Source organism: Ptiloglossa arizonensis, chromosome 9 (assembly GCF_051014685.1).
Source record: "Ptiloglossa arizonensis isolate GNS036 chromosome 9, iyPtiAriz1_principal, whole genome shotgun sequence".
Lineage (NCBI taxonomy): Eukaryota > Metazoa > Arthropoda > Insecta > Hymenoptera > Colletidae > Ptiloglossa > Ptiloglossa arizonensis.
The window spans coordinates 20,907,825-20,932,723 of NC_135056.1; the positions used below are offsets into that span (position 1 = coordinate 20,907,825).

The 24,899-nt window shown below is 50.4% G+C and overlaps 3 protein-coding genes across 5 annotated transcripts in view; all 3 read left to right on the forward strand.

The window, feature by feature from the left end:
- Positions 1–2,294, forward strand: part of Ldd (lipid droplet defective) — a 33,081-nt gene extending 30,787 nt beyond the window's left edge. For all 3 annotated transcript variants that reach the window (XM_076320081.1, XM_076320082.1, XM_076320083.1), the window contains one exon: positions 160–2,294. In XM_076320081.1, coding sequence (XP_076176196.1) covers positions 160–285 — 126 coding nt within the window. In that variant the 3' untranslated portion in view covers positions 286–2,294. The remainder of the gene's footprint in view (positions 1–159) is intronic.
- Positions 2,295–5,606: 3,312 nt separating this feature from the next.
- LOC143151667 (uncharacterized) lies at positions 5,607–24,836 on the forward strand. Its single transcript, XM_076321017.1, has 6 exons — positions 5,607–5,726; positions 5,847–6,039; positions 6,611–6,936; positions 7,225–10,590; positions 23,723–23,821; positions 24,331–24,836. The coding sequence occupies exons 1-4, from the start codon at positions 5,607–5,609 to the stop codon at positions 8,110–8,112; spliced, it is 1,527 nt and encodes a 508-aa protein (XP_076177132.1). The 3' UTR covers positions 8,113–10,590; positions 23,723–23,821; positions 24,331–24,836.
- Positions 17,870–18,716, forward strand: LOC143151196 (protein GVQW3). Its single transcript, XM_076320104.1, has one exon. It carries the CDS (start codon positions 18,059–18,061, stop codon positions 18,704–18,706), a length of 648 nt encoding a protein of 215 aa, XP_076176219.1. The 5' UTR covers positions 17,870–18,058; the 3' UTR covers positions 18,707–18,716.
- Positions 24,837–24,899: the final 63 nt, after the last annotated feature.

Sequence of the window (24,899 nt, forward strand, 5' to 3'; positions counted from 1 at the left end):
GCGCCTGGGTTTCGATGAAACGTTGACTCTCTCTACCGTGTATGTTAACGGTCGCGTGGTTCGATGGAAGGATCGGGTTTTTTTTTCTTCTCGCGTATAAAGTCCGTTCGCGTCGAGGGTGCACCGACATCGAGCTAACGAGATATTCTAATTTTACAGGTGCTCGTTAATTTTTCGGAGGAGATGGACAACGAGGCGGATGGTTCGATTTACAGCCAGGGTAGCAGCAACAACGTCTCGAATATCTACTCCAGCAGGAACACCATACACATGGAAACGTTTTGATCGGGCCCGCGCGTAGTCCGCCTCGCTATATGTATCGGTCGTTAACCGATCCTGGATTCATATTTCGAGCCATCCGCAATTCACGGATCTACATCGCGGCGGTTTCTGTGATAGCTTTATTTCTCCGTTTCGTTTTCAACGCCACGTTAGACGTACGACGAGGACTAGTTACAAGTTCGCCCGACAAGTGCTCGTTACTCTTACGAGAAAATAATATTTTTTTATAATTATCGAACGACGGGCTGTATATCGCTATCGTACGAATTTTTATAAACGTTCGCCTTCGCGCGAGAAAAGTTTGCGCTCGCAACGATCGCGGGGCAACGTATAAATTGTTTTTATCGTTAATCAATGTAATCGATACACCCGCATCCGCGGTGCGCTAGTATTATTATTATTATTTAGACTTTTAATTAAGCGTCGCGTTATTGTACACAATAGACCCCGTAGCTGTAATTTTCGGACGCGGCCGTTCGTTCGCAGAGACATTCCCGATAAGAGTTCGTTTCGTGGAAGATAAAGTCGGATCGTGTTGCATAAAACGAAGGAATCGGGTCAGCCGTTTGAAAATTTCCACATAGTCGGATATTTTCCGTTGTTTTCCTGTCTCGAGATGACGGACGCATCGATTAATGATCGTAGGTATATACTTACACAGGATTGAACGCGCAATCGTCCGAGCGGTCGGTCTCGTAAGATTACTATATACACGAACAGAGTTTATCGTACCGTTTAATTGCGATCCGTTACGCGGCAAGACGAGCCCGAGCTCCGAGCGTCGTATTAAAAACACGCGTCGCGATGGATTTTCGAATATGAAAATTCATATCCGCGCAGGTGCGCTCGTGTTCGCGAACGTTGCATCGTCGAAGCGTTCGGCGTTTATCGGTCTCGCCGGTTAAATCCGGTACAGACGAGGACGTTGCCCACACCGCGTCCCGAGCAAAATTCTCCGTTCGATTACGCATCCTTATCGAGAGCGTAACGCAAACGATGTGATTCATCCGGGCGCGTATAACTACTTTCGGTCGCGTTCGGTTCTCGTGAAATCGTGCGAAACTCGAGCACGGAAACCGAACTCGCTTACGCGTCGTTAAAGAATGCGCGTTAACGATCGAGCGACCGGAACGACGACCAGAAACGACGCGTTACGCGTCACGAGACCCGCCCGCGTTGCATAGTTATCGATGGACTCGGTTCGTACCGGTGCCTCGTCGTCGAAACGCTGACGCCGTAATCTCGGCGAAATTTGTTGCAGAAATGAGAAATATCTCGAACGGTGGTTTTCTTCTCGCAGATCTCCCGACAGTCCGATTCGAGTTAGCTTCCTGCCGCGGACGAGACTTTCCGTCGTGGTCAGCGAAACGTCGCCAAGAGAAAAGGAAATGTTTCCAGTGTATTTCGCGATTGGTTAGGTTCCTACGCGAAGCTTTCACGGCCGCGAGTCCCAGCTTCCTCGTGATTCGTTCGTTCCGATTCCGGTAGGGAGTCACGATTCCTCGATCGGAACGAATAAAAGGGGTGTTTGTCTTCGGTCGCGTTTAAATTGAACGATAAAGACGACGATTAACAGCCGCTACTCGGGCAGAACGGTGGAAAACGGGCGAGGTATCGAGGGGTAATTAGAGGCGAGGCGGATCGCAATCGACAGCCGGGGACATTCGTTTAAATTTCTTCGATCGACGGGACCGAATTGTTGGGCTTTAATTTTCCGATATCGTCGTGTTTGCCGGCGCACCTGAATTCGTAATCGTTTCTGGAATAGATCCACAAAGAGACGGTAAATTGTTCGACCGCGCCTCGTCTCCGGCGTATTTCACGCGTTCGTTGCTTCCCGGTGATCCGAATTCACCGTTGTTGAAATTCAAATTCGCCGCGGAAACGAGCCACGTCTCTTAATACCGCTGAGATCGCGGCTCTTGAAATTTCGTCGAGAGGTTGCGGTGTATCTCGCCGAGACGCGTAACACAGCTGTATCGATATTTCATTAAAGAGACATACGAATCGATCATCAACGTCCTTAATTTTTAATCGTTCTTTCGAAATATTACCGAGCCGAGGTCAATATACGCCGACGATTAAAAATGAACGAGTCAGAATTCCCCCGGTCGATGGATTCGTGAAACAACCGCAACGTTCGTTGCAAACAACGACTGCTCTTCGTTCGGTAAGCTCGATGATTTAAAATTGTTTACGTAAAGATTTGTCGCGTATCCGTCCTACGAACCGTGACCTACGCAAGGTGAAACGAGGAAACCTCGGAATAATTTCAGCCTCACGAAAAAGATTGTCGCCTCGCGAACGTTCTTGAATAATTTCAAACGACTTCGGAGCCAGCATTCTCGAAAGAGGATACGGTTCAGCGTCGATTGTAACGCGAAAGGGACTACGGTACGTAAATAATGTCCATCGAGACGCGGAGCAACCACGAAGAGAATCGTTTCTCCATTTCCCTCCTGCTAATTTTACGTACGGAACGACGATTTTATCGCATTCGCGAGTCGCTCCGTCACCGTTTCTCCTTATTCTCTCCCGTGTACGCGTTCGCGGCTGCGCCACGCCACCCACCTTCCTTTTTATTCGTAATGGCGATTACTCGTCGACCGAACGTACAGCCAGACATTATCGCGAATCGAGTTTCTCGTGGCCGATGGGGCTCGAGTTAACGATCGCGAGAAACGTTCCAGCGTCGCGAAGACGTTCCAAAGTCGATTATTTAGAGTCCCCATCCCAATCTCCTTCGAACGTCCTCCGTTAAGTCTATATTTGTCCGTTTATTTCGCGAATTATTTGTGGACGATGGCCGGGAGCGTGGCTCGACCGCTTCACGGAATCCGCGATACGCAACGATACCGCGGATCCTCTTCCACGGTATGTAAACGTAAACGGATCGTTTCCATTCCGATAACAAACGTTGGTCGTTTCGCGTCTAACGTATCGTACCGATCGTTCTTCGATCTTCTTGCACCGTTTTTCGTTCGCGATCGTTATTAATCGAAGCGTCGTTAAGGTTTCTACGTTACCGTAGTCGTCGTACGATTACTCGGAGCCACGGTTAGAATTAGGGAGTATGCTAAGGAGCACTCGTACCGAATTGGCTACGTGACAGGACTTTCTTGCCGCACCGTTCGCCAACCAGAAGAGAAAGAATGGCAAGAGGGGGATTAAGTCCCGTCGATTTCGCTCGATACAGAGGGACACGTTATTACCTCCTCCGGGAACCGTTTTAGCAAGGAGAACGGAGAATTAGTCGGGGTTGACCTGGAATTAATCTCTCGAGAAAGCACTGAGCGGAATTTTACGCGGCGAGCCGGGATTTAAACGAAAACGATTTATCGGTACCGGTTCGGTGCGCGATCGAGCGAGAATCGTTGGATAATTCGAGTCGTAGCGACGGAATCGAGGTCGGTGGCATGGCCTAAGAAGCGCAATTTGCGGTGTCGGTTTCGATTGACCGTACGTTGCGGAAAATAATCATCCCGGAAGTGAATCCCGATGGGGCGTAAAGTACCGTGTGCGGTACCTCGGTTCTCGATCGATCACCTTTGCCGTTTTCGTCGTCCTTCGATTCGCGAGCGCATCGAGATTCGATCCTATCGACGATAACGTAAAATAATTTTAACTCGAACGCGTAATAATCGAGCTACATTTACGCGGCCGATAATTAAATTTGAATTTACGCGTAGCAGCGATCGGTCGGGAACAATCATCGCGTTAAATAACGCGTCGGGTAACGTTATTGCGCATTATGAACGAGCCATTATTAATATTTCAATAAACTGATAATTTCGCGAGTTACTCCCCGATTGAAAATAAAATGTTACGAAATCGGTGCGCGCGAACGGTCTCGCGTTCTAATCAGGTGGCACCACCAATTGCTTAATTTCGTTGACCGTCGATCGATATCGACGTAGCACGGAATTGCAGAATTCGGAGCCCCGGCGACGTTCAATCGCCGTTATTAAGCTGCTGAAACCGCATTGTTAAATCGATACGCACGTGCGCGCGCTCCTTCCAACGGAATAACGAAGGACACTTAACCAAAGAATGCCAGGGACGTTTTACGCTCCACCGTGATACTCCTCGATTACATTTTTATCGTAGCTCCCCGTAATTCCTCGTGTCCCCGTGTCCCCGTGATAAAGGTAACCCGTCCGCTTCGATGAAATTGGATACCCCGATCTTTCAGCATCGCCGTGGCCCTTAATGGCTCCTTAGTTTCAAACTAGTTCGAGGAATAGACAAATTATCCGCGCTCTTAACGACGACGGACAGAATGATGGATCGATGATCGGTGTCGCTTGACTACGCGTCGTAACGATATCAATTTGCCATCAATTTACACGTAATCGATGCAACGCGTATATCGGTTAAGGCGCCGCGGCGGAGACGAGTCCCGCGCGTCTCCCGGAACGAAACTTGGAAACTCGTCGTACGCGCGCTCGCCTTTCAACGAAATTTCGATCGATCTTTGAACGGTTCCCTGCTGGATTCGTTTCGAAGCGTTCGATCTTTCCTCCTCGATCGTGAGATCGGTACGATCGACTCCGAGGCTGGCCGAAACAATCGATCGGACGCAGCACGATTACACGTGACTCCCTTTGGACGCGAAACGGATAACCGGCTACGTATCGCGGCTTTGGTTAAACTTGGAAACAACTGCTGTCACTGGCAGATGCGCGCTCCGAGGACGACGTTCTCGGAATATACATCCTTACTTTGGAAGAAAGCGGGTTTCCTAAGAAATTTTCGCCGACGATGGGAGACGCACGGAATGCCGCTGAAAGCAGCATCCTTGGCGCGTCTTATCGTTCCTTTGTGTTTCGAACGAATACGTCTACCTTGAAGGCCGATTAGCGCGTCGTTTAACCCTCGGCAACGTAGGTGCCCCTCGATCGATCAATTTAGAATCTTTCGCGAAGCGAATCTTGTCTAAAATGGAACGGAACAATTGAGGGACAATTTAGCCCAATGAGTCGATGCTACGCACGCTCGATTCTTCCGGCGAATCGTTTCACCTTCCGCGATGCAACACCTTTACCGAGATGGCGCAGAGTGCATCCGATGCATCTATCGAGTCGAGACGGCGGTCGATGCTCCGTTCGACGTTTCTCGACCATCTTACCCGAAGATATTCGTCGTTTGATCCGACGAGAGTGAGTTGGACGGAGTAAACGATCCTTCTTCCACGGTAGGATGTCTCGTTGCCGGTCACTTTCAGCTCGCGCGGAAAAAAAAATACCAGAGCCCAACCGCGTTCTTTCGTTAGACGCGGTATAAACTTCGACGTTGTTCGATCGACGATCTTTCGATTAAAAACGATGATCGTCTATGGTAGAGACGCGTTACGTTTCGACGATCGTAGCAGTTGGCGCGAAAGAGTCCACGTCGGGGACTCTTCGACGCGTGAGAATCGATACGGCTGTCGGTCGGTAATTTCCGTAAAAAAATGGTGACACGCGTGACGGAACCCGGGGATCGGTTGCACGCCGCTCGCGGCGGTTTATCGATTTTTCCGTCATCGTTTAACGGTTAACCGGCGTTCACCGGTCGAAAATCAGTGCAGGGCGGCTGCGCAAACAACGACGGTGATTTCCCAGTTATTTACTTTTGGGTCCGGCTTAGTCGGGTGGCGCGGGCTCGGCTCGGCTCGGCTCGGTGAACGATCGATCTCTTTCCACGGCCGAAATATCGTCAAGTTACGGAAACCGGGAAACTCGTATCGCGTAGGTCGCTGGGAACTGTTCGATCACGGTTAATTCGCAACAGCGATCGTCGGCGTTCATCGATTAGAAGGGAGCCAGAGGGACAACCTTTCGCGCGGCTCTGTTACTCGTTGTTATCGGATAATTCGGTAGATTGGTCGGAGCTGCACGGCACAAATCGATTTATCTCACGGCCGTTCGCGTACGCGACACTCGGAACACGGTTCACGCTGACGGCTCGATTACAAACGACTCCATGAACCAGACCCCCGAGTTTTATTTACTGCCATAGAACGAACGGTTATCCGTTGGAGCTCCGACCCTCGCGAAGGCGATAAAAGTTCTTTTCACGATCGACGGATACTTGTTCTCTTGGAAACCCGTCGAATCGAATCGAGCACGGTCAGCCGCTAATTAAGAGCAATTTCATCCGTTTCAACCCTCATAAAGAGAGGAACGAACGTCGTTTGTGCACGACACAAAGGTTGGCGGAATTACGCGCGGCGCGGCGCGGCGCGGCGGACGGATCCAAAGGAAAATTATGGCGCGCGAAATCGCTGGTCCGTACGAATAATTCATACGGAACGAAACGCGAATAAACGCGGCGTCTCGCGTTATAGGCGGCAAGGGGATAGCGCAGAGGTGGGCAACGATGCCACCGTTACTATCGGAAATTGAAACGGGTCGAATTTATTCGACTACCCACGCCTTGCCTCCCGTACCTTCTCGTTTAACTTTTCGACCTTCTCTCCGTGCTACGAAAATATTATACTCGTTCCCGGTAGCGCGTGCACGCTCGCTCGAACGCGCCAAGGTCTCCCGATACCGAACTGTTTCGGGATGTACGGTTCGAATCGTAAACGAGATCGCGATGATACGTTCCCCACCCGAATACGTAAACCGCTCGGACCATCCCGAACAACGATCGGACACCGAGATCTTAACGGTCGGCCGTTGATAAATTCGGGAAATAATCGGAGCACGCGGGACAAAAATACGCGAACTTTCTTCGCTACTCGGTCGTATCTATGGAGCGATTACGAAAGAAAAGGGGGCTAACGAGTCGAGGGCGATTCCGTTCCGAATCCCGCTCGGTGAAGTTCGCGTTTCGTGGATCTCGCACGTACGCGTTCGCAATTTCCGTGGTACGCGGCGTAGATTGAACGCGAACGATTCCATGTAAACTGGTAGAGATTTGTCGGGTGGCCTATTTTCAATTACCAAAATCTCGTAGTCGCCACGGGGGTGGTGGAGTGTGGTGTGTGGTGTGTGTGTTAGAGGCCCTGGTAGCGTTCGATCTTTCGTTGGCGCGCGACGCGACGCGACGCGACGCGAACGTCGTCGAACCTCCTGGATCTCGCGGGATCTTCCCTCCGGCGCTCGGGTAATTTGCATACGATTAATCTTGATCAGCGCGCCACCCTCCGAGGCTCGTCTTCGTCGGCGCAGCGACGGGAACCAGGTTAAATGGCGAATACCTACCGGCCCCCATGATGGATCGTTACATCCGCGTATTCAGGTTACCGCAGGACGAATTCGCCTGCGAGAATCGATCCGATTCGAGATAGTACAACCGTCTCTGGAAACCGAGAGCCGGCTAGCCGTTGAACCGGTGGATCGGCGCGCGACGATTTACTTACCGCGAAGGAAACCGCGCGCATCGAGCAAGGTTGAAACGAGAATGAAAAAATTCGCGACGTCGAAGGGAATTGTAGAAACGGTCGGTGATTGCCAGAAACGCGGCACGGTTCGACGCAGGGACGCGTTAATTAAAAACGGTGCGCAACGATATTCCGTCGAACGTCGCGGAACGACGTTGACGCCGCTGGTACGGATTTTCGCGCAACTTGAACCGCGATTCTGGCAAAGGACGCTCGACGGAATTAGACGCGGTTCTATCAGTCGGTGCGAGACGCGGACGAGCCGAAAGCGGTTGAAACCGGTTCACGGAGATTCCCGCCGATGCGTTGCACGTCGCGATGGAAGCCGCGCAAAGATCGGACTTTCGAGCGGGACCCAGCCTGCCAAGACACGCCCTACCGAACGACGAATCGAACCATCCGCGATTATAATTAATCGCTCATTATATCAGGGACGGTGCGTAAACATCGGCCGAGATTGAATTAGACGCCGGCGATCTATTCCCGAGTGGTGCGATGAATCGCCGTACCTACGCGTTGAGCTTACCTCGGGACACATTCGGCAGATTGATCTAATTAGACGGTCCTCATCCCCGTCGGTCTGCGCAAGGCCGGAGCACGGGAACTGATTGAATCGCTCTCCGCGGCTTTCTACGGAATTCGACGATGCTGCGCAATATTCGATCAGACGCGAATACCGTGCCCCGAAGACGTGTTCCAATCAAGCAAAGCGGTTTACGCAGGATACGCTTTCCTCGTTGTATCTCGGCCTGCGAGCATCGATCGGGATACGATCCTAGTTTATCCTTTACGCGACCACGGCTACGCGTCACTTTTTTCGTACCTTCTCCGTTCGGAGAGAAACAACTCGAACGAATACCGTGGAGGAACGAGAAGAAGAAGAAGAAGGAGAAAGTAAAGGACTCGGGAACATCAGGCCGGACAGCAGCGATCTCGAGGACTCCTCGAATTCGACGATCCTATCGCTAAAGTTGTAGTCGAGTAAACAGTCCGATCGAGGACACTTCTCCGTCGGCAAAAACTCTTTTGCTTCTCCTGTTGCGGCGAACCTGGGCTATCTTCGGTGGCATATCGATGCCGATGTCGAAAGATGTATCGAGAACCGCCGCGCTGTCTCAATAGTCATCCACCAATTTGTAAATAGAGACAGAGTGCCTGCTGATTTGCAATGTCTCTGTCTCTTTCTCTCTTTCTCTCTTTCTTTACCTTTCTCTCCTCGTGGAAACGATCAAACGGAGCAAACGACGAAGGGAACGCGTAGCGAAGCCAGATGTTTACCTCTCAAAGTTCTTCGCCGGACGGTCTAACGGACTGTGACTTTAACATCGATAATAATACGGAGAGGCGAGCTTTCTCTTCGAGAAAGAAAACAAAGGATGCCTGGACTCGTTCGGTCGAACGATATCGAATCGTACAATAGCATGTACGATTGATAACTACGTACAACGTTATTACTGTAGATTAAATCGCGTTAATAGCCCGAGCGGAAACCATTCGTTTGCAACGGTTTCCGAGTAAACGTCGTCCGTTAATTCGGCAACGGATCAAACTCCGCGTCATCTGCGCGAAAAGTAAAGAGCCCGGGCCACGATCTATACGGGAGTACGTCGTTTCATTTATCACGCGGAACGGGCACCGGTCACGAGCCACGGCGAACCTAGCTGCATTTAACTCGATTCTCCGTAAATTGGCTTCGGAATGGAATTAAAGTTACTAAATCACCGGAGGGGTTTTTCCTTTCTCTCCTCCCGACGAAAGCGGCTTTCGTCGCCGATACGATCGGGCCGCATATAAAACCGCTTTGCGGAAAAACGGGTCTCGGATCGGCGAAATAATTCACGTCCGCGCCGGCACCGGTCGAAATCGCGAGCCACGCGCGCCGAGATCTTTCGTTCTCGGGCGGGCAGCTCACGGACGATACGTGTCGCGGTTATCGCGAAACAAAGTTCTCGAAATGCCATCGATTCGCGAAGACTACGCGAAACGTCTCGTAGGCGTGGAACCCGGGCATCTACAGATTCTCGATAAGAGGATACTCCGCGTGGCACGAGCAATTGCCCGTTTGACAAGGCGTTATCGCTCCCCGATAAACTTCACGGCGCGATGCGTGTCGTCGTAAGTGGGTTAAGTGGATCGGTCGAGTTGCCGAATAAAGACGAGAAGGCAAAAGTGTCCCGGTAACCGTTCGAGACGCGACTTGTTCGAAAAGGGGACCGCGACGTTCCACGATCCCGGTAGAGTGAACAATCCGTAACAACGGATAAATTACGGACGCTTCGTATCCAAGGTCCGCGCTGCAAAATGCACGAAACGTCGCGTGAATTCTCGTTTCGTCGTACTCCGCGGCTTTCAGTACCGCTGAATATTTCATCGCGATAACAGCGTTCGGATTAACGATTTTTCCGTGTTGTTTTTTTTTTTCGTTTTTTTTTCATTTTTTTTTCAATACTCTCTTCCCTCCCTCCGACGCGAACGTTCCCCACCTCCCCTTCCCCTCCCGACCGCGTGTTATCTGAAATCTGTTCGCGCCGGCGAAACTTTTTACAGTGTCGCCGTTGTGCACGGACGCGCTTGTAACGCGGTAAAATAATACACGGTGCTTGGAATTTAATTACAAACTGTACAGTGGTGATGCAAGTGGCGCGTTAAGCGAATCGTTGCGAAAATCCTCGTCGCACCGCGACCCGAAACGCGAGTTTTTCAACGAGCGACTCTTCCGATCCGACGACCTAAACACGAACCACGAACACGATTTCGAAGGTGCATCGTTCGAACAAAGGTCGTTTGCGTTATCCATCGAAAATCGAACGACATTGTCCCGCGAAGGAGCACACGTTCACGGTATCGCTCGACGCGAGCGCCAACTCGGTGGCCGGCGATCGAAAAACGTATTAACGATCGTTACGTAAACAATCGACGAAGCTGCATGGGAATTTTACGTAAGTATCGGGTCCAGGCGTTTACCAGAGCGAAACGAACGATCTTGGAAACGAAAAGCTCGTCGATTCCGCGAAACGGCGCGAAAGGTCAATGGCGATCTAATCGTTTCGTTGATAAGCCGGGTGTTCGCGTTTAAAGTTTCTTTTCGTTTTCGTAACACGGGCTAGAAACTTTGCTACGCGAAACGGAAACGCGACTCGTAACGCTCGAGGATCTCGAACGATCCGAAACTACACGACTTATCGTATCGCTGCGGTGTAATTTGTCGTTGTTCCGATGATTTCCCGTGAATCATCCTAAGGCCGACAATTTTTTTTTTCTTCTTTCGTCGGGCAAAACGCGATACGATGACGTCAATAGAGTTATCTAATTGAGCGCGAACTACGATCGTAAACAACCGAATTGAAGTCGTTTACGTATCGCGGTGACCACGAAGTTTCGAGAGAATCTTGTTTTTCGTAGAAACTTTCAATGGTACGTAACGCGAGTCCGAGAATCGACCGTTTAAGGAATTGGCTCGCGAATAATGCCCGTGCCAACGCTGTTCCCCGCATTCCATCGAAACGTGTCGTACGAGCGTTCGTCGATTTCACTCGCGAACGTTGTATCGTTACCTACGATTACGGCTTTATATATTATATATTCGTTGTTCGCGTTATCGGCGGCCTTTATTGGTGTAAAAACGGAATTACGTAATCGCGTGGAAATTTTATCGTCGCCTCGACCCCGCTTCTCGGCTATCGTCGATCTTAACGGTTTCGTAACGAAACGCCCGTCGTAACGAATTCCACGATCGATCGAGCCTCCGCTCGTTATTTACATATTTCCGGAAAGTTCGATGCGTCGTTCGCGAGTCCTGCCGCGACTCGCGGCAGGACTCTCCTCGACGTTCGATTTATCGTTCGGTTACGTAACAGTCTCGAGAATCGTTGTCGCTTTCGTAGAAAGGTTTCGCGGCCGGTATCGTTCTCGAAATTGTTCCGTCGAGTCGATCGTCACCGATCGCGATATTTTCAAAGTTCGATGGAACTTCGATCGAACGGATCGATCCGTCATCGAACGCAAGAATTCCAGCGTCGTGGTCGACTCGAGACCACAAAGAGATTCCGGATGTTCTTTGTCGTGGCACACGTCGTTCCTAGAACGTGTAAGTACATACGACAGTTCGCTGGGAGCAGAAACCAACGTTCACGAGGCGAGTACACCGGCGAGCAGGCTATAGAACACGCGCGCACACACGTACACACACACACACGCGCGCACACACACAGTCCAACACACACGAGACACGTACACACGGTCACACTCGAGGCACGCAACATGGCAACCGTGGCAGGACGTAGACGATGGTTATACGTAGAAGTTCCAGTGGCAGGGGGTCAGTGTAAAACAGCCTTCTGTCCGCAACGTGTCGAACCTCGTTTACTACAGCCGAGTCGCATTTTCCGCAGTGTCACTCCGATCGTTTACAAACACGTTTCACGGCCACCCGAACCGAGGAGAGAATCGTTTCGTCGTCGTCGTCCGCACGACGGGAGGGCCATCGCTGATAAATCTCGGCGAATGTCCCGGATATAAAGGTAAATCGATCGCGATTTCACGAGGAAGGCGCGACACGCGTGCGGTAACGCCGCTTCGGCCCGATTTCCTTTCTCCCGAGTTTCGACGATCGTGGATAGCATCCACCGCGTCGTTGTCGCACGAACTTTTCTCGCGTGACGTTCGTTCACGCGTTAAAATCAGTGGTTCCGTTACACTCGGCTCCGTAACCGGTCCGTGCGGGTCGAGCGTGGAGAAATTTTCGGGGACGCGTTCCTCGAAATCGACGTTCGTCGAGCCCGTGAGTCGTAACCGCCGTTCTTGTATCGCGTTCTCTCTCCGCGTTCTCGTCGCGACGGAGCCGACGGTGGAGAGCCTCGCTAACGGAATTAGGCGCTGCGTCGAGCTGTCTGCATCGAGGATCGTCGTACGCGACGAGAAACGAAAAATATAGTCGGTAAAAGAGTCTCGGTGAACCCGCGGATCGTACGCGTTGCCAATATAGTATACTCAGGGCCGCGAGTAGGAGTACGAGCGGAGCCACGTAACGAATTCGAGAGAGACGCGAGCGTCTTCGAGGATCCGCGAGCGTATCGAAACGAGACGCACGACTCGATTGTCTCTCGAGGAGTTCGGTGGATTTCTGCAACCGACTATACTTATCTGTATATATATGTATGTATGTATACGTATGTATGTATGTATGTATGTATGCGCACACACGTACGCAGTTGAAAGGCAGAGACGTTTTCGCGTGGGTTGCCAGCCCAAGACAGCTCGGCAGAGAGAAAATCTTTGCCTCTGAAACGCCAGCGGTGATTTTTCAAGAGCAAACTGCGAACGTATCTTGCCGTTGAATCCCGTTGCCCTCTCTTGACAACGCGAGTCTCTCGTGTTTACGCGGTTACCTGTGTTGGGTACGTCCATGGAATTGAAGTCGAACCAGTCTCGGAGAGAGCACGAGCAGATAACGTCTCGTTCGTTGCGCGTGATTGTCGATCGTTGGTTGTGTGCGTGTCTCGTTTCGTTGGGTCGTGTTTGACCTGCTTGGCCAGGTACCGTAGGGTGTCACGAGAAAATTTGAAGTCGCGTTTCTGCCTCGAAGAGGTGGCTTCGTGCACGCGACGTCGGCTCGATTTTCGTACTTCCGCGTGCCTGGGACGAACGCGAACACGTTTCCGGTTTCGAATTTCCCGCGCTCCGATTTACGCGGCGTTAGCGGTTCGAGTCCCGGGATCGTTATTTTCTCGATTGTTCGACGCCTCGTCTCGGTTCGTCTCGCGTCGTATCGATGGTCGACGATCATCGAGTCAACGGCCGATCGACTTTTCGTTTTTTTTTCTTTTTTTTCTCTTCAGGGGAGTCGAAAATGCAGCGCTCGACCCGAGTAGATCTGGTTTAATCGAATCGAGAGTGGGGGGAACGCGTTCATGGTCGTACGTCGGACGCTCGTGTCTGCGGTGAATCGGGGACACACTCGGCGAGTAAATAAGAAACGCGAAACAAGAGATAAATAGTTTGGAACGACGGTCGATCGGTCGATCGGTCGCGATATTCCTCTCGCGGATGGTTTCGGCGGCGTTTACCGAGCGACGGGACGAAATCGATCACGATTTCGCGATCAGCGCTGCTCCTCCCGTCGCGAGGATACAATGGATGTTTCGAAAATATCAGAACCGAACGAACCGCGCGAAACGGGCGTCGGATCGAGGAACGCCGCTGCATTCCATTTGCTTTGGAATCGAGAATGTGTACACGAGTACGTGATCCTTCGATCGCGTCGCGCGTGCTCGCGATGCGCTCGTACAAATTCGCAATTCCCGTCGAAACGAGAGAGAGAGAGGGAGAGATAGAGAGAGAAAAAGAAAAGAAAAACGAAAAATGAACGCGGTAAGTGACTCGCGTTTCGCGCACGGTATGCGATTCGCCGATACGATGTCGACGCGATCTCCGCGCGAGGAAGCGTCCTTCGCGCAGAAAATAGCTTCGTCGTGAATCACGCAAAGACCTCTGCTCGATCTCGTGCAAACAATTTTTCGATCGTCGTCGAAACCAGCGACGAATCACCGGTTAGGCCGCCAATCTCGAAATCTCGAAACCGACACGGTGGACGGTTGGACGATTATCTCCTCTACGCGCAAAGTAATTTTTTTTCCCCGGATCTGCATCGAGATCGTCGAGTCGAAGGTTCTCGACGACCGTGCGAAGCATCGTATTTCCACCGGCGAAAGAACGCGATAAAAAAAAAAAAAAAGGAACGTAGAAAATCTCGGCAAAGTTCTCGAACGTTTCGTGTTCGTTCGTAACGTTTCTCCCGATCAAAAGTCGTTATCGCTCGGTTCCCCCGCTCCTGGCCAGACCCTCGGCTACACAGCGCTTATTTCAAGGCCTAGGCAGCATGACGTCAGGTCATCTGCTATCGGCCAACCGTATTCTCGATACGATGGTGTACATATTTACACGCGTGTGAACTTGTCGTCTCGTCGAGGTAACTCGAGCTCCAGATCCGATCGGATAAAATACGTCTCGCACCCGAACGATCTCCACGCGGAAGAAAATATTTCGCGATCTCGATTCGATTCCGATAAGAATACCTTCCCGACTCAACATTTTCGTGCTCGCGTATCGGTCCTTCCGTCAACGGCCTCCTCGCGCGTTTTCCGGTATCGTTTCGCGGCTGGAAAGAGTTCTTCGAAGCTGGATATCGGTAACCTCCGTACATGACGCGATTCGCAGCACGGGAGCCAGTTGTCGCGAATTCACCCGCAGCGCGCGAAGATACGCGAACGAATAATCCGATTACCCGGTCTCGTTCGCCCCGTAACGCATGGACGTCATCTATCTGTTCATTGTCATTCCTGGCGGATGAATGGCCGCATATTTTCCTCGCGAATCCGTTGCCGTGCATCCCGTGAAGCGTCACTTTACGGGGAAACGTGTACCGCATGGAAACAGGCTCTCTATGTAGTCGCGAGCGGCGCCGATCGGTTTATTCGTCGTCGTTGTGGAAGTCGTTCGACGTGGACGGGGCCCGATCGTTTTGATCGATCGAAAACAAATGTGCCGGTGTACGAGCGCCGCGCGCGCGCGCAAAAAGAAAAAAAAAATAACCGAGGTGAGAGCGTCCCGCGAACGTATTTAGTTCACGTGTGCGCGCGTCAAGGACGATCGGAAAGTTCCGAGATCTCGTTCGGAGGTGTTTCATTTGAATGCGGATCGTTGCCGAGCGATCAGCTCCGCTCGTCGAATCCACGGGACGAGACGATTAACGCGTACCAACGCCAACGTGTATACCCAAAGCCCGTTGTACGAAACTTTTACCGGTTCCCGGTGCTACAATTTTTTCCCAGAAATTCACATTGGCTGCACTTTCAAATTGAATATTCTATCAGGGACGTTGATAATATTTTTTACTCCTCATCGTGATATCGACAAAGGAATAATTTTAAAAATTCAGAGGAGGAAAAGAACGCGCGATGAAACTGTAGATCGTCGGGGATTACACGGTGATAAATAAGCGTTCGATACTTCGAGAGCGTTCGATGGCTCTTTCAATAGGTATTTTCGTGCAATTAACGGAGATCATTGGTATAATTGCATAATTTAGTAGCCGAGCTGGTATCGGAAAGGTTAGTTTTGACGTTTCACGTTCGGGGCAAAGAGTAGGTCGCAACCTAGGGCGAGCGTTGAAACAAATTTTAATATTCCGGAGCAATCGATACGGCCCGTAGTAATTTTAAACGAAAAATATGAATAATTCAACGTGTTATATTTGGTAATAACTAATTTCAATGCAGGTTCAAAATCAAATATAATTGGCTCGTTATCGCGCAAATAGAATTGTTTACGTCTATACGCTTAGATTCTCGAAATCAATATTGCAATGTAACGTTTCACCGCGTTTTATCGGTGCAAACGTGTCGACTGTTTGGTTTACAACGGGTCAATTGGGTTTAGATTAAACGGACACGTTGCAATTAATCGCGAAAGGTTCGCGGCTATTCCGGTGGAAGACTTTTAAGGATTTTTCCTGGCCCTCGGTCTGTTAACGTTTTCCATAGATTCGACCGGTTCTATTCTAATTATCCGAGTATCCGATCGATTGGTTAGCAACCGATTGTTCGGGTAGCAGTCGACTGCACGGATAATGTGGTTACGGTTAACCGAATTCGCGCGCGTTACCGTTAACCGGATAATAGCGTTTAACCGGTTACAATGGTTTTTTCATTGGCTGGAACTAGCGCGCGGCGATACATGTGTCACCTTTTTCGGTTTTCGTTGCAGGAAATATTGGTCGAAGAAAATTTCCCATCGGGAGATTTGCCCCGGTGTAACGGATGGTATTACGGGAAATAAACAAAAAAAAAAACAAAAAAAAAACACGAAATAATAAATTTCAACGACTCGTATTTTTAGAGATACAAAGTTCGATCGGACGGAACGTTTATTTTTGCGAAAGTTTCGTTCGAAATTTTGCGTACGTTCGTTATTGCAGATATTTCGTTCACGGTTTCGAAAATTGCGTCCTCGTCGATGGATCTTGTGGAAACGTACACGATGCAATGGTTTTGATATATTTTGGAAATTGCGGGCAAGGTGATAGGATGGCGCAAGGATTAGGAAGTGTCACGGAGGACACGGAGGCTAGGTCGACGCAGTAGGGCACCGATGACACAGTGTTTACAGGAATGAGTGACGCGGTGTTTGCGACTGAGATGTCACACATAGATTAGGTGAACGCGTTACAATTGGTCCGTACACGGAAACGGATTTAGGAACACTCCGACGTCCGAATATTGCGAATAACCGTATTTTACGGAAAGTAACGCGCGACACGATCGAAACCTTTCCACAACGATCCGTTTTAACCTTAATTTCGTTCGGTCGATCGAACGTACCGTATTTGAAAAATATCCGATTACTCGATCGTCGAGACCTCTGATCCGGCAAAGTTGTTCGCGCCAAGAATTTGACGCAGAAAAATGCAACGATGACGCTAACCAGGGATAAAGCGGTCCGAGGCCGCACGGTTGGTTAATAAAATTATAAACTCGTCGATATTTCCATCGAGCATTGGCTTCGATTCGCGTACTATCGAGATCGGAATTATGTATATAGAATCGAATGGCTTCCGCCGCAATATTTTCCGCGATAATGAAATTTGTTTCTGGCCGGTGTGCATTCCGAGCGATTCATTTTACGCGAAATTTATGTACATCCCGTGTTTCGGTAGCGATGCATCATTTCACCCCGTGACAACTAATTAAGCAGCCTCTCTCGGTGAAAATACACGGCGATCGTGCGTTTTAGTCTCGCTTTGACCGGACGCGATCGCGCGTTTAATTCGATTTTTGAAACGGGCGCCGCCAAGTTTCGAAAGTAACGAATTAACGAGAGCTCGTCACCGCGATTAGTTATTCCGTTTCCTCCGGCCAGTTGTTCCATTTTCTCGACAACAGGTGAGCATCGACCGCCATCGAAGAGCTCGCTTTCGCGACGTTCGAGACGTTCGCGTGAACTACCAACGGGCATTTTCAACGCGATGGAAAACATCGACGATCGCGTCTCGGTTGTCGCATTACGAAACCGAACGACAATTTTTTGCTTCTAGGCTCGAAAGGTAGTTTATAAATATGCAATTATTTTCAATGCCTTGTAAATCAAAAACGAGATTCATTGCCAGATCTATTCTTAGCACTCGATAGGTGAATACGAGTGTATACGAGGTTTGTTCAAAAAGTATCGCGAATTTTGAATTTTCGCGGGTTACGTATATTCGAATTTCGATCTTTTTGTGGCTTTATGTTGGTACTCATGTCTCTCACTTATGCCGACAAGCTCGGCCATTTTGAATGTTCACTTAATGGTTGACAGCTGCTTTGCTTGCACGTGTTTTGGATCGTCTTCGATTTTTACCTATTAAGAAAAATGGATCAAAGAACCTGTATCAAATTTTGTGTGAAAAACGAAATTAAGTGCGCGGATGCATTCCGAATGTTGACTGTGGCATACGGAGAAGCTACCTTGGACCGAAGCAACGTTTATCGGTGGTACAAAATGTTCTCAGAAGGCCGAGAAGATGGGAACGACAAAGAGCGTGCCGGACGCCCGAGCACTTCAACAACAGACGAAAAAATTAATGAAGTGGAGAAAATGATATTGGCCAATCGTCGAATCACCGTTAGAGAAGTTGCTGAGGACCTAAACATATCGATTGGCTCGTGCCATTCGATTTTTATCAATGATTTGGGCATGAGACGGGTCGCCCCTGCTCACACATCCTTGCTTGTGCGCGACTTTTTGGCCAAAAACAACACACTAATGATGCCGCAGCCACCGTATTCCCCAGATCTGGCCCCCTGCGACTTTTTCTTGTTCCCTAAACTGAAGAGGCCCATGAAAGGACGACGTTACGCTACGCTTGACGAGATAAAGACGGCATCGAAGGAGGAGCTGAAAAGGATACAAAAAAATGATTTTTTGAAGTGCTTCGAAGATTGGAAAAACCGTTGGCACAAGTGTATAATATCTCATGGGGATTACTTTGAAGGGGACAAAATAGATATTCATGAATAAATAAATAATTTTTGAAAAAACACAAAATTCGCGATACTTTTTGAACACACCTCGTACTTGTCCGTGGACCGAGGTCTCCCGGTAGAATCGTAATCGAACAACTATTTTAAAGTGTTCCGGCTACAGAAACGTTCGAGAAATTGATCACGGAGAATCCATCGGAAACGTTCGAGAAGGATCCACCGAGGAAATTTATTTATCCGAATATATTACGTACGTACGTTTTTCGAACCCCGAGACAAGCGACGGAGTCCTTTGTCCACGATCGATACAATTTGGCAGCGCGATAAGTAAAGTAGCCAATGGTGCAAAGCATCCTATTCGAAGGACGAGAGGTGACGAGTGCGCTCGGGACCTTCCAGGAGCAAGTTCTTCGATTGTCGATAATATAATAGAAGAGCTTTCGAAGTCCAGTGGCGAAACAACGCGTCGCGCAGCAGACGTCTCTCCTCTCCTCTCGTCGACTCGCCGAGCAGATGGTTTATTCTCGACGATCGATGTTCCTCGCGTTGAAATCTAACGCGTGGAGACAACCGGCTGCTCGAGGGTACACGCGTTTCAACGCGTGCACTGTGCAACGTGCAACGTTCTTAGTCGATCTTTTTCGTCCGGTGTTTTTTGCGCCCCGATTCTGCATCCCGCAGAAAAGCAGACCGGGACGTCTCGTCGTAACGTTTCTCGGTCGTTTTATCGCGACTAACGATAACGGGCGCCGATCGAGATCGAGAGACGGATAAAAAGCTTCGCAGCGTCCTCCTAGTCGTTAACGGGAACAGTCTTATTACCCGGGCGCGAAAATGACGAGCAGTTTGTTCTTTGTCGAGCCGAACCTTTCAATTTGCTACAAAGCGGCGCTTCCATTATTCTCCGAATTTCTTTCGGGGACTCGAAATAGAATCTCGCTGGGGCAACCATCGACCCTTCGTGGAAACACAGCTACGGCCTTCCAAGGGAACGATCTTTGCTGGTGGAATTTCGAAGATCTTCGGCGAGGCGAGAAATCTTGGAACTCGAGGGAACGCGTGGACGAAGAAAATTCGATTTGTAATTTTTGTACATTTCGTTACTAAATTCCGCTCGAAAGATCGTCCGGTTTGAAAACACGCGGGTGGTAAATTATCGCGTAATCTGAGGAGAATTACCGATCGCTGCGCGGCTCGTAATTAATAGGAACAAAAGGCGACGCGTTATCGCGCAGATAAGAGGTAGAACGGTTTCGTGTTCATTTTTTCACCTACGGAACGCGGCGCGTTTTTAACCGTAAACGAGGCGTTAACCCGTGGAAGTCGATAATTGTCTTCCCGGACGCGCGTACCGTTGGTGCGTTTTCCTTTCGGCCAGTGGGGTCGAAAAGTGTAAACGAGAGTCAAGGTACGCGTATCGGTGCAGATCGCTCCGCGCAGCGCGAGCGCGTTCAACAACGAGCGCCGGCTGATTTCTGGCCCGAGGAGTCGTATCGATTCGATGACGCATCCGTGACTCCCCGAGAACCGTATCGATTTTCCAGCGCTGCCTGCCGGTCGCCACCGCGGACATTTCGATAAGCGTCGTTTCCCAAAAGGTGGCATCAATTACCGTCGGATTGAATCGCGTTAAAACAACAACGGTTAAACGAAACGTGTCGCTCATCGCTCCCTCCACGTGACGCGCAACGCTCGCGGATCGCCCGCCACCTCGAGCGATTTTGCTTTGTATTTTGGAAATCGTTCGTCTTCGAGAGACGAAGTTCGCCACCGAACCGAATTTTCAGATACGTTCGTCGAGAGTTCCCGTAACCGCAGATTTTGCGACGATTTCGCGCCGACGGTTCGCAATCGTTACGATTTGCGCTAGCATCGGTACTAAAAGGCAAGAATCGCGTTCGATTCTACCAGAGACCTCTCGAACGCGTTCGCGACTCGTCGTACCTCGACCAACTGGAAGCTTTTATAACTCTTCGAAACATAGGTATATTACAGTAGACGATAAAGCGTATCGTTCGAAAAAAAAGAGGTAGAACGTTTATTTTCGATGCACTCGAACGTTCATAAGCACGGATATTCGCGTCCATAAGCACAGATCGCGAACGCGTCGCACTTGGGTTTCACCAAGGCCGAATCGAGCGGATTTATAGTTTCCTAGATTCGAAGGCGGTTAGAAATATTCTCTTTGTAGCGATCTGACGGGGAACGAAAAACGATCGCAAAAGTGGAAGCTTTTCTCGAGAACGGAGACCCACCGCGAGTACTCGGGTCGGTTCGATTCTTCGTCGCCCTTTTCAACGATACCTTTGTGCACCTTTTCGGTGGATCGATCTTCGAGTTCCGAACACGGTCCTACCGCGTAGCTAACTACACGTGGAAGGTCAATCTCTATAATTTCGGCTCCGTGTACGTATACACGCCCTACCTGCGACCAGAAAACAAGCGGAGAAAATCATTGGCGGTGGTTTAGTCGTTGCTATGCTTTCGAGCGATCAGCTTCTTGCCTTAAATTTGCACGGTTTATCGATCGTACGAGGTGTTTAACGTTTCGCGATTAAATCGTCGCTGCCGTTTAGTACATCGGGGTGTACGCGCCCGCGCGTGTGTGCGTTAATGTTCGAACTTTGTCAAATAGAACTGTCGGCGTTGCTTTATTCGGTTAAACTGTTTCCGTATCGATAATAATATTCGCGGGAGGGATTCGGGGCTTTCCGTAAGCACCGTGTTCGACTTTGAGTTTCGTTTCGTGCGCCTCGGTGCCTTTTAGCACCGATGGTATTGCAAATCGTAACGATTGCGAAATCGTCGCGACGCTTTGATATCTACGGTCGCAGGAATCTGAAAATTCGGTTCGGTCGCGAACGAAAGAAGACCCACGAAGAGGAGAGTTACCGATAACGCGACGACAATTTCCACGAAGAAGAAAGAGGGTTCGAAGGGCCACTCTCTTCACTCGCGAAACGTGTCTCGCTGGTTATCGAGGAGTTTGGTAAACGATATCTACGCGTTCGTGTATCCGCGAGTTCGTTTCGAGTCGCGAGTTCGTTTCGAAAACCGTTAACCGATTCGTTCGCGTGTTCGTCGGGATCGATCCGCGCGGCGACGAAAGCTCGGATCGGTGTGCGTGCACCTTTAAGCGCACAGCCCGGAGATACACGATCGATCGCAGCCGAGGTCGACGTACTCGCGTTAACTCGAACTTTCATGGAATTTATTGTCCTGTTCTTAGAGAGAACGATCCGTTGGTGTGTCGGATCAGAAGCGCGGGTTTCGTCGTGGCGGCCGTTACCGTGGTCGCGCGCTCGGTCGATCGAACGGCAGGGAAGGTCAATTAGCGGTAAAATTCATTACGAAATGAGAGGAGTACGAGCAACTCGGACGAGAAAGCGTCGCTCGGTTCGCTGCTCCCGATAATCTTTTCTGCGATCTGGAATTGCGACAACGACGCTGTAAAAGTTCGGTGTTTCGAAATCGGTGGTGATGTGGATACGTTTCATTTGTCCCGAGCGCGTAACTTTACGTTCGAGTTTTGTAAAACGTATTTGCAGTGGCTTTGTTTCTTATCGCGACCGTTACGTACCGTTTCCTATCGCGAGTTTCTCTTTTATCTTTCGGCTAATCATCGCCCTCGCGACAAGATCGATACTCCGTCCCGATTACGGGGAGTTACCTTTACCAGTTACGGGAAGCGGAAGCCCTACGCGAAATTAAAGCGGCGCGATCTCTCGGTGCACGAAATTGTTCGCGCCTGGTTGCGAACGACCGTACGAATTCTCTTTTCATTCGAGGAACACGCGCGTACGTACGCGTCGTTTCGTGTTTTTCTTCTACGGCGATCGAAACGCGATCGATCGGAGGGTCTCGCGACGCACGTTTCCGCGAAAAGAAACAAAGGTTTTCGAAAATTTGTCCCGATCCCGGTACTTTCCTTTCCGGTGGCACGGAAAGTAAAACGACCGACGCAGAAGTAGCCCGTAAACCGAATCGGAGGCTTTCGGAAAAGGAAATCGCGCGAGGAAGCTTCCGTGGTCTTTTTGTTCGCGGAGTTAGCGACTGCCAAGAAAGTCGCTTTCTCCCGGAGTAAGTTGGCAATCGTGGCATATTTTCGGGCGATAGGGAGACGACCTCGTTCGCGGACCATAACCGAATCGAATCGCGATAAGTGCGTCGAGCGATTAAAACGCGGGGCCAAAGTTTTCGAAGAAAAATCCTCGGTGTTCCGTCTCGTTAACCGGGGGTAAACGTTCACCGATAAAGCGCCCGTTAACCGTGGAGAAACCGCGAATGTTTCCACGAAAATTCGGTTCCACGAGCTTCGAGATCCCCCCGCGCCCTCTCCGAAAAAGAAGGTCTCCGGCGGACCGCTTTGAGAGATTCTCGATGTCTAGACGCACTTCCCTCGTGTATTTCAGCAGCCCCGAGGCATCGTCGGAATTCCACTCGCTCGGAGGAGGAAAAACTGAAATTCGCGCGTTGCCGGCGTACCAAAACTCCATTTCCTTTTTTCTTCGTCTATCCTTCGTCGTTGTTCCGGAGGGGAAAGTTTCGAACGCAGCCTCGAGGTGGCAAGCAACGGGATTTCGGACGATCGATACCGACGCGATGTCGACCGATGTAAATACGATCCGACCGGAAGTAACGCTCGAGACCGTTGCGTTTCGTTCGCTATTTCGACGTAAATACGTAAGGCACGCTCGTTCCCGCTAACTCGAAAGACCTTCGCGCTCCATCGTCGGTGGCGATACGGCGGCGAACGAAATTAGGTCGATTCCAGTGGCGTTTCGTTCTCGATCGAGCGTCGAGGAATCTCTATCGGTAGGGATCGTTGTCTCGCGATGAAATTCTCTCCGACGATGAACGCGAGACGGGGCTGCGGGAGAGCGTCGATCGGACGGTGATGTTTTTCGATCGAATCCGCAAACTCGCGTTCCCAAGTTCGCGAACGAATTCGAAACGCTTAGCGCCTCGCGTGGTAAACACGAAAGCGAGGTTCGAGCGCTACGGTAGCTCGGAAACACGGATTATTGACATTGGCATTTTTCTGTTTATCTAGGCTATCGTGCTGGTTAATGGCTGCCAGGGTCAACAGCTAGAGGCCGTTCCGTAAAGTTTCGAGCTGTCAGTGCGATAACACAGCCCGTAACCGATGAGTGTGAGTACGAATCGAGGCGTTTCGCATCGGAATCTCGTTCGGGCGGTGGGACGGTCTTCTTTACGATACGTTCCCGTTTCGTCGCGAGACACGCGAGCGGAAACTCGTACGGGAACGCGAGTAGCTCGCGCGTCTTCTCGCGCCCGGAGTACGTAACCCGGATCGAATTAAAGCGATTATGTAATAAAACGTCGTGCCGGTTCTGCGTTCGATGCGCGCTCGTTTAGCCTCGGTTAAACGATCGGATTCAGAGACGCCGCGCGGGTCGCATAAACGGCACATAAATTAATTAGAACGACCACGAACGATCTGCTCGAGCGATTGCGTCAGACGGCGCAGTATCGGCGGCGTTCGCGAGACGCGGTTGGCCGAGAAAGAAAAGCGAAAAGGAGAGAAACCCGAACGGGAGAACGGTTCCGCATCTCGGCGCCCGATATCGCTTTGATTCGTCCGTGTCGATCACGTCGGTACGATCCGACGCTCTTAACCGGTGGTGTTTCATCGAACAGGTTAGATCGACAGGCGGCCACATGGTGAAGCAGAGGAGGTTCATCGGGAACACCAACAACAAGATGATCAATATACGAGAATATTTATAGGCGTTTTTAGGGGAACGAATATTCCGCGTAGGATCAACGAGCGAACGCGTAAGACATACACACGCACGTAGGCAGTCGCGCGCTCCCGCGCACACGCACACGCATACGCACACGCACACGCACACGCGTACATACGACGCGGATCGATCTGCATGCCGCTGAGGAGAGGAACGGTTCTTGGAAGCCCTCAGACGACTCGACCGATCGCGTTTACAGAGTCGACGAGAAATCACCGAAGCTTCGTTTCCCGCGAGGTCTCTCGGCCGGCATCGAACGGTAAAATAAACTATCTACGGATAGATTTCAGAGGACGAACGGCGCCGCGCGTCGGTACACGCGTAGCGTCCAGCTATGGCCAGTCTGCGAACCGATTCTCCGTTTTACGCAACTAGCGACCAGAGATGTTTCATTTTCACGACCAGGTAAGTCGACGAACGAACCAACGAACGAACGAAATCATTTAACGAACCGTCCTCGAC

Coding starts and splice junctions, on each gene's coding strand:
- LOC143151196 (XM_076320104.1), top strand. CDS start 18,059: ATGGATCAAAGAACCTGTATCAAATTTTGTGTGAAAAACGAAATTAAG.
- LOC143151667 (XM_076321017.1), top strand. CDS start 5,607: ATGATCGTCTATGGTAGAGACGCGTTACGTTTCGACGATCGTAGCAGT. Junction 6,040..6,610: donor CTGGGAACTGTTCGATCACG/GTTAATTCGCAA, acceptor CTCGCGTTATAG/GCGGCAAGGGGATAGCGCAG. Junction 6,937..7,224: donor CGGACACCGAGATCTTAACG/GTCGGCCGTTGA, acceptor AAAATCTCGTAG/TCGCCACGGGGGTGGTGGAG.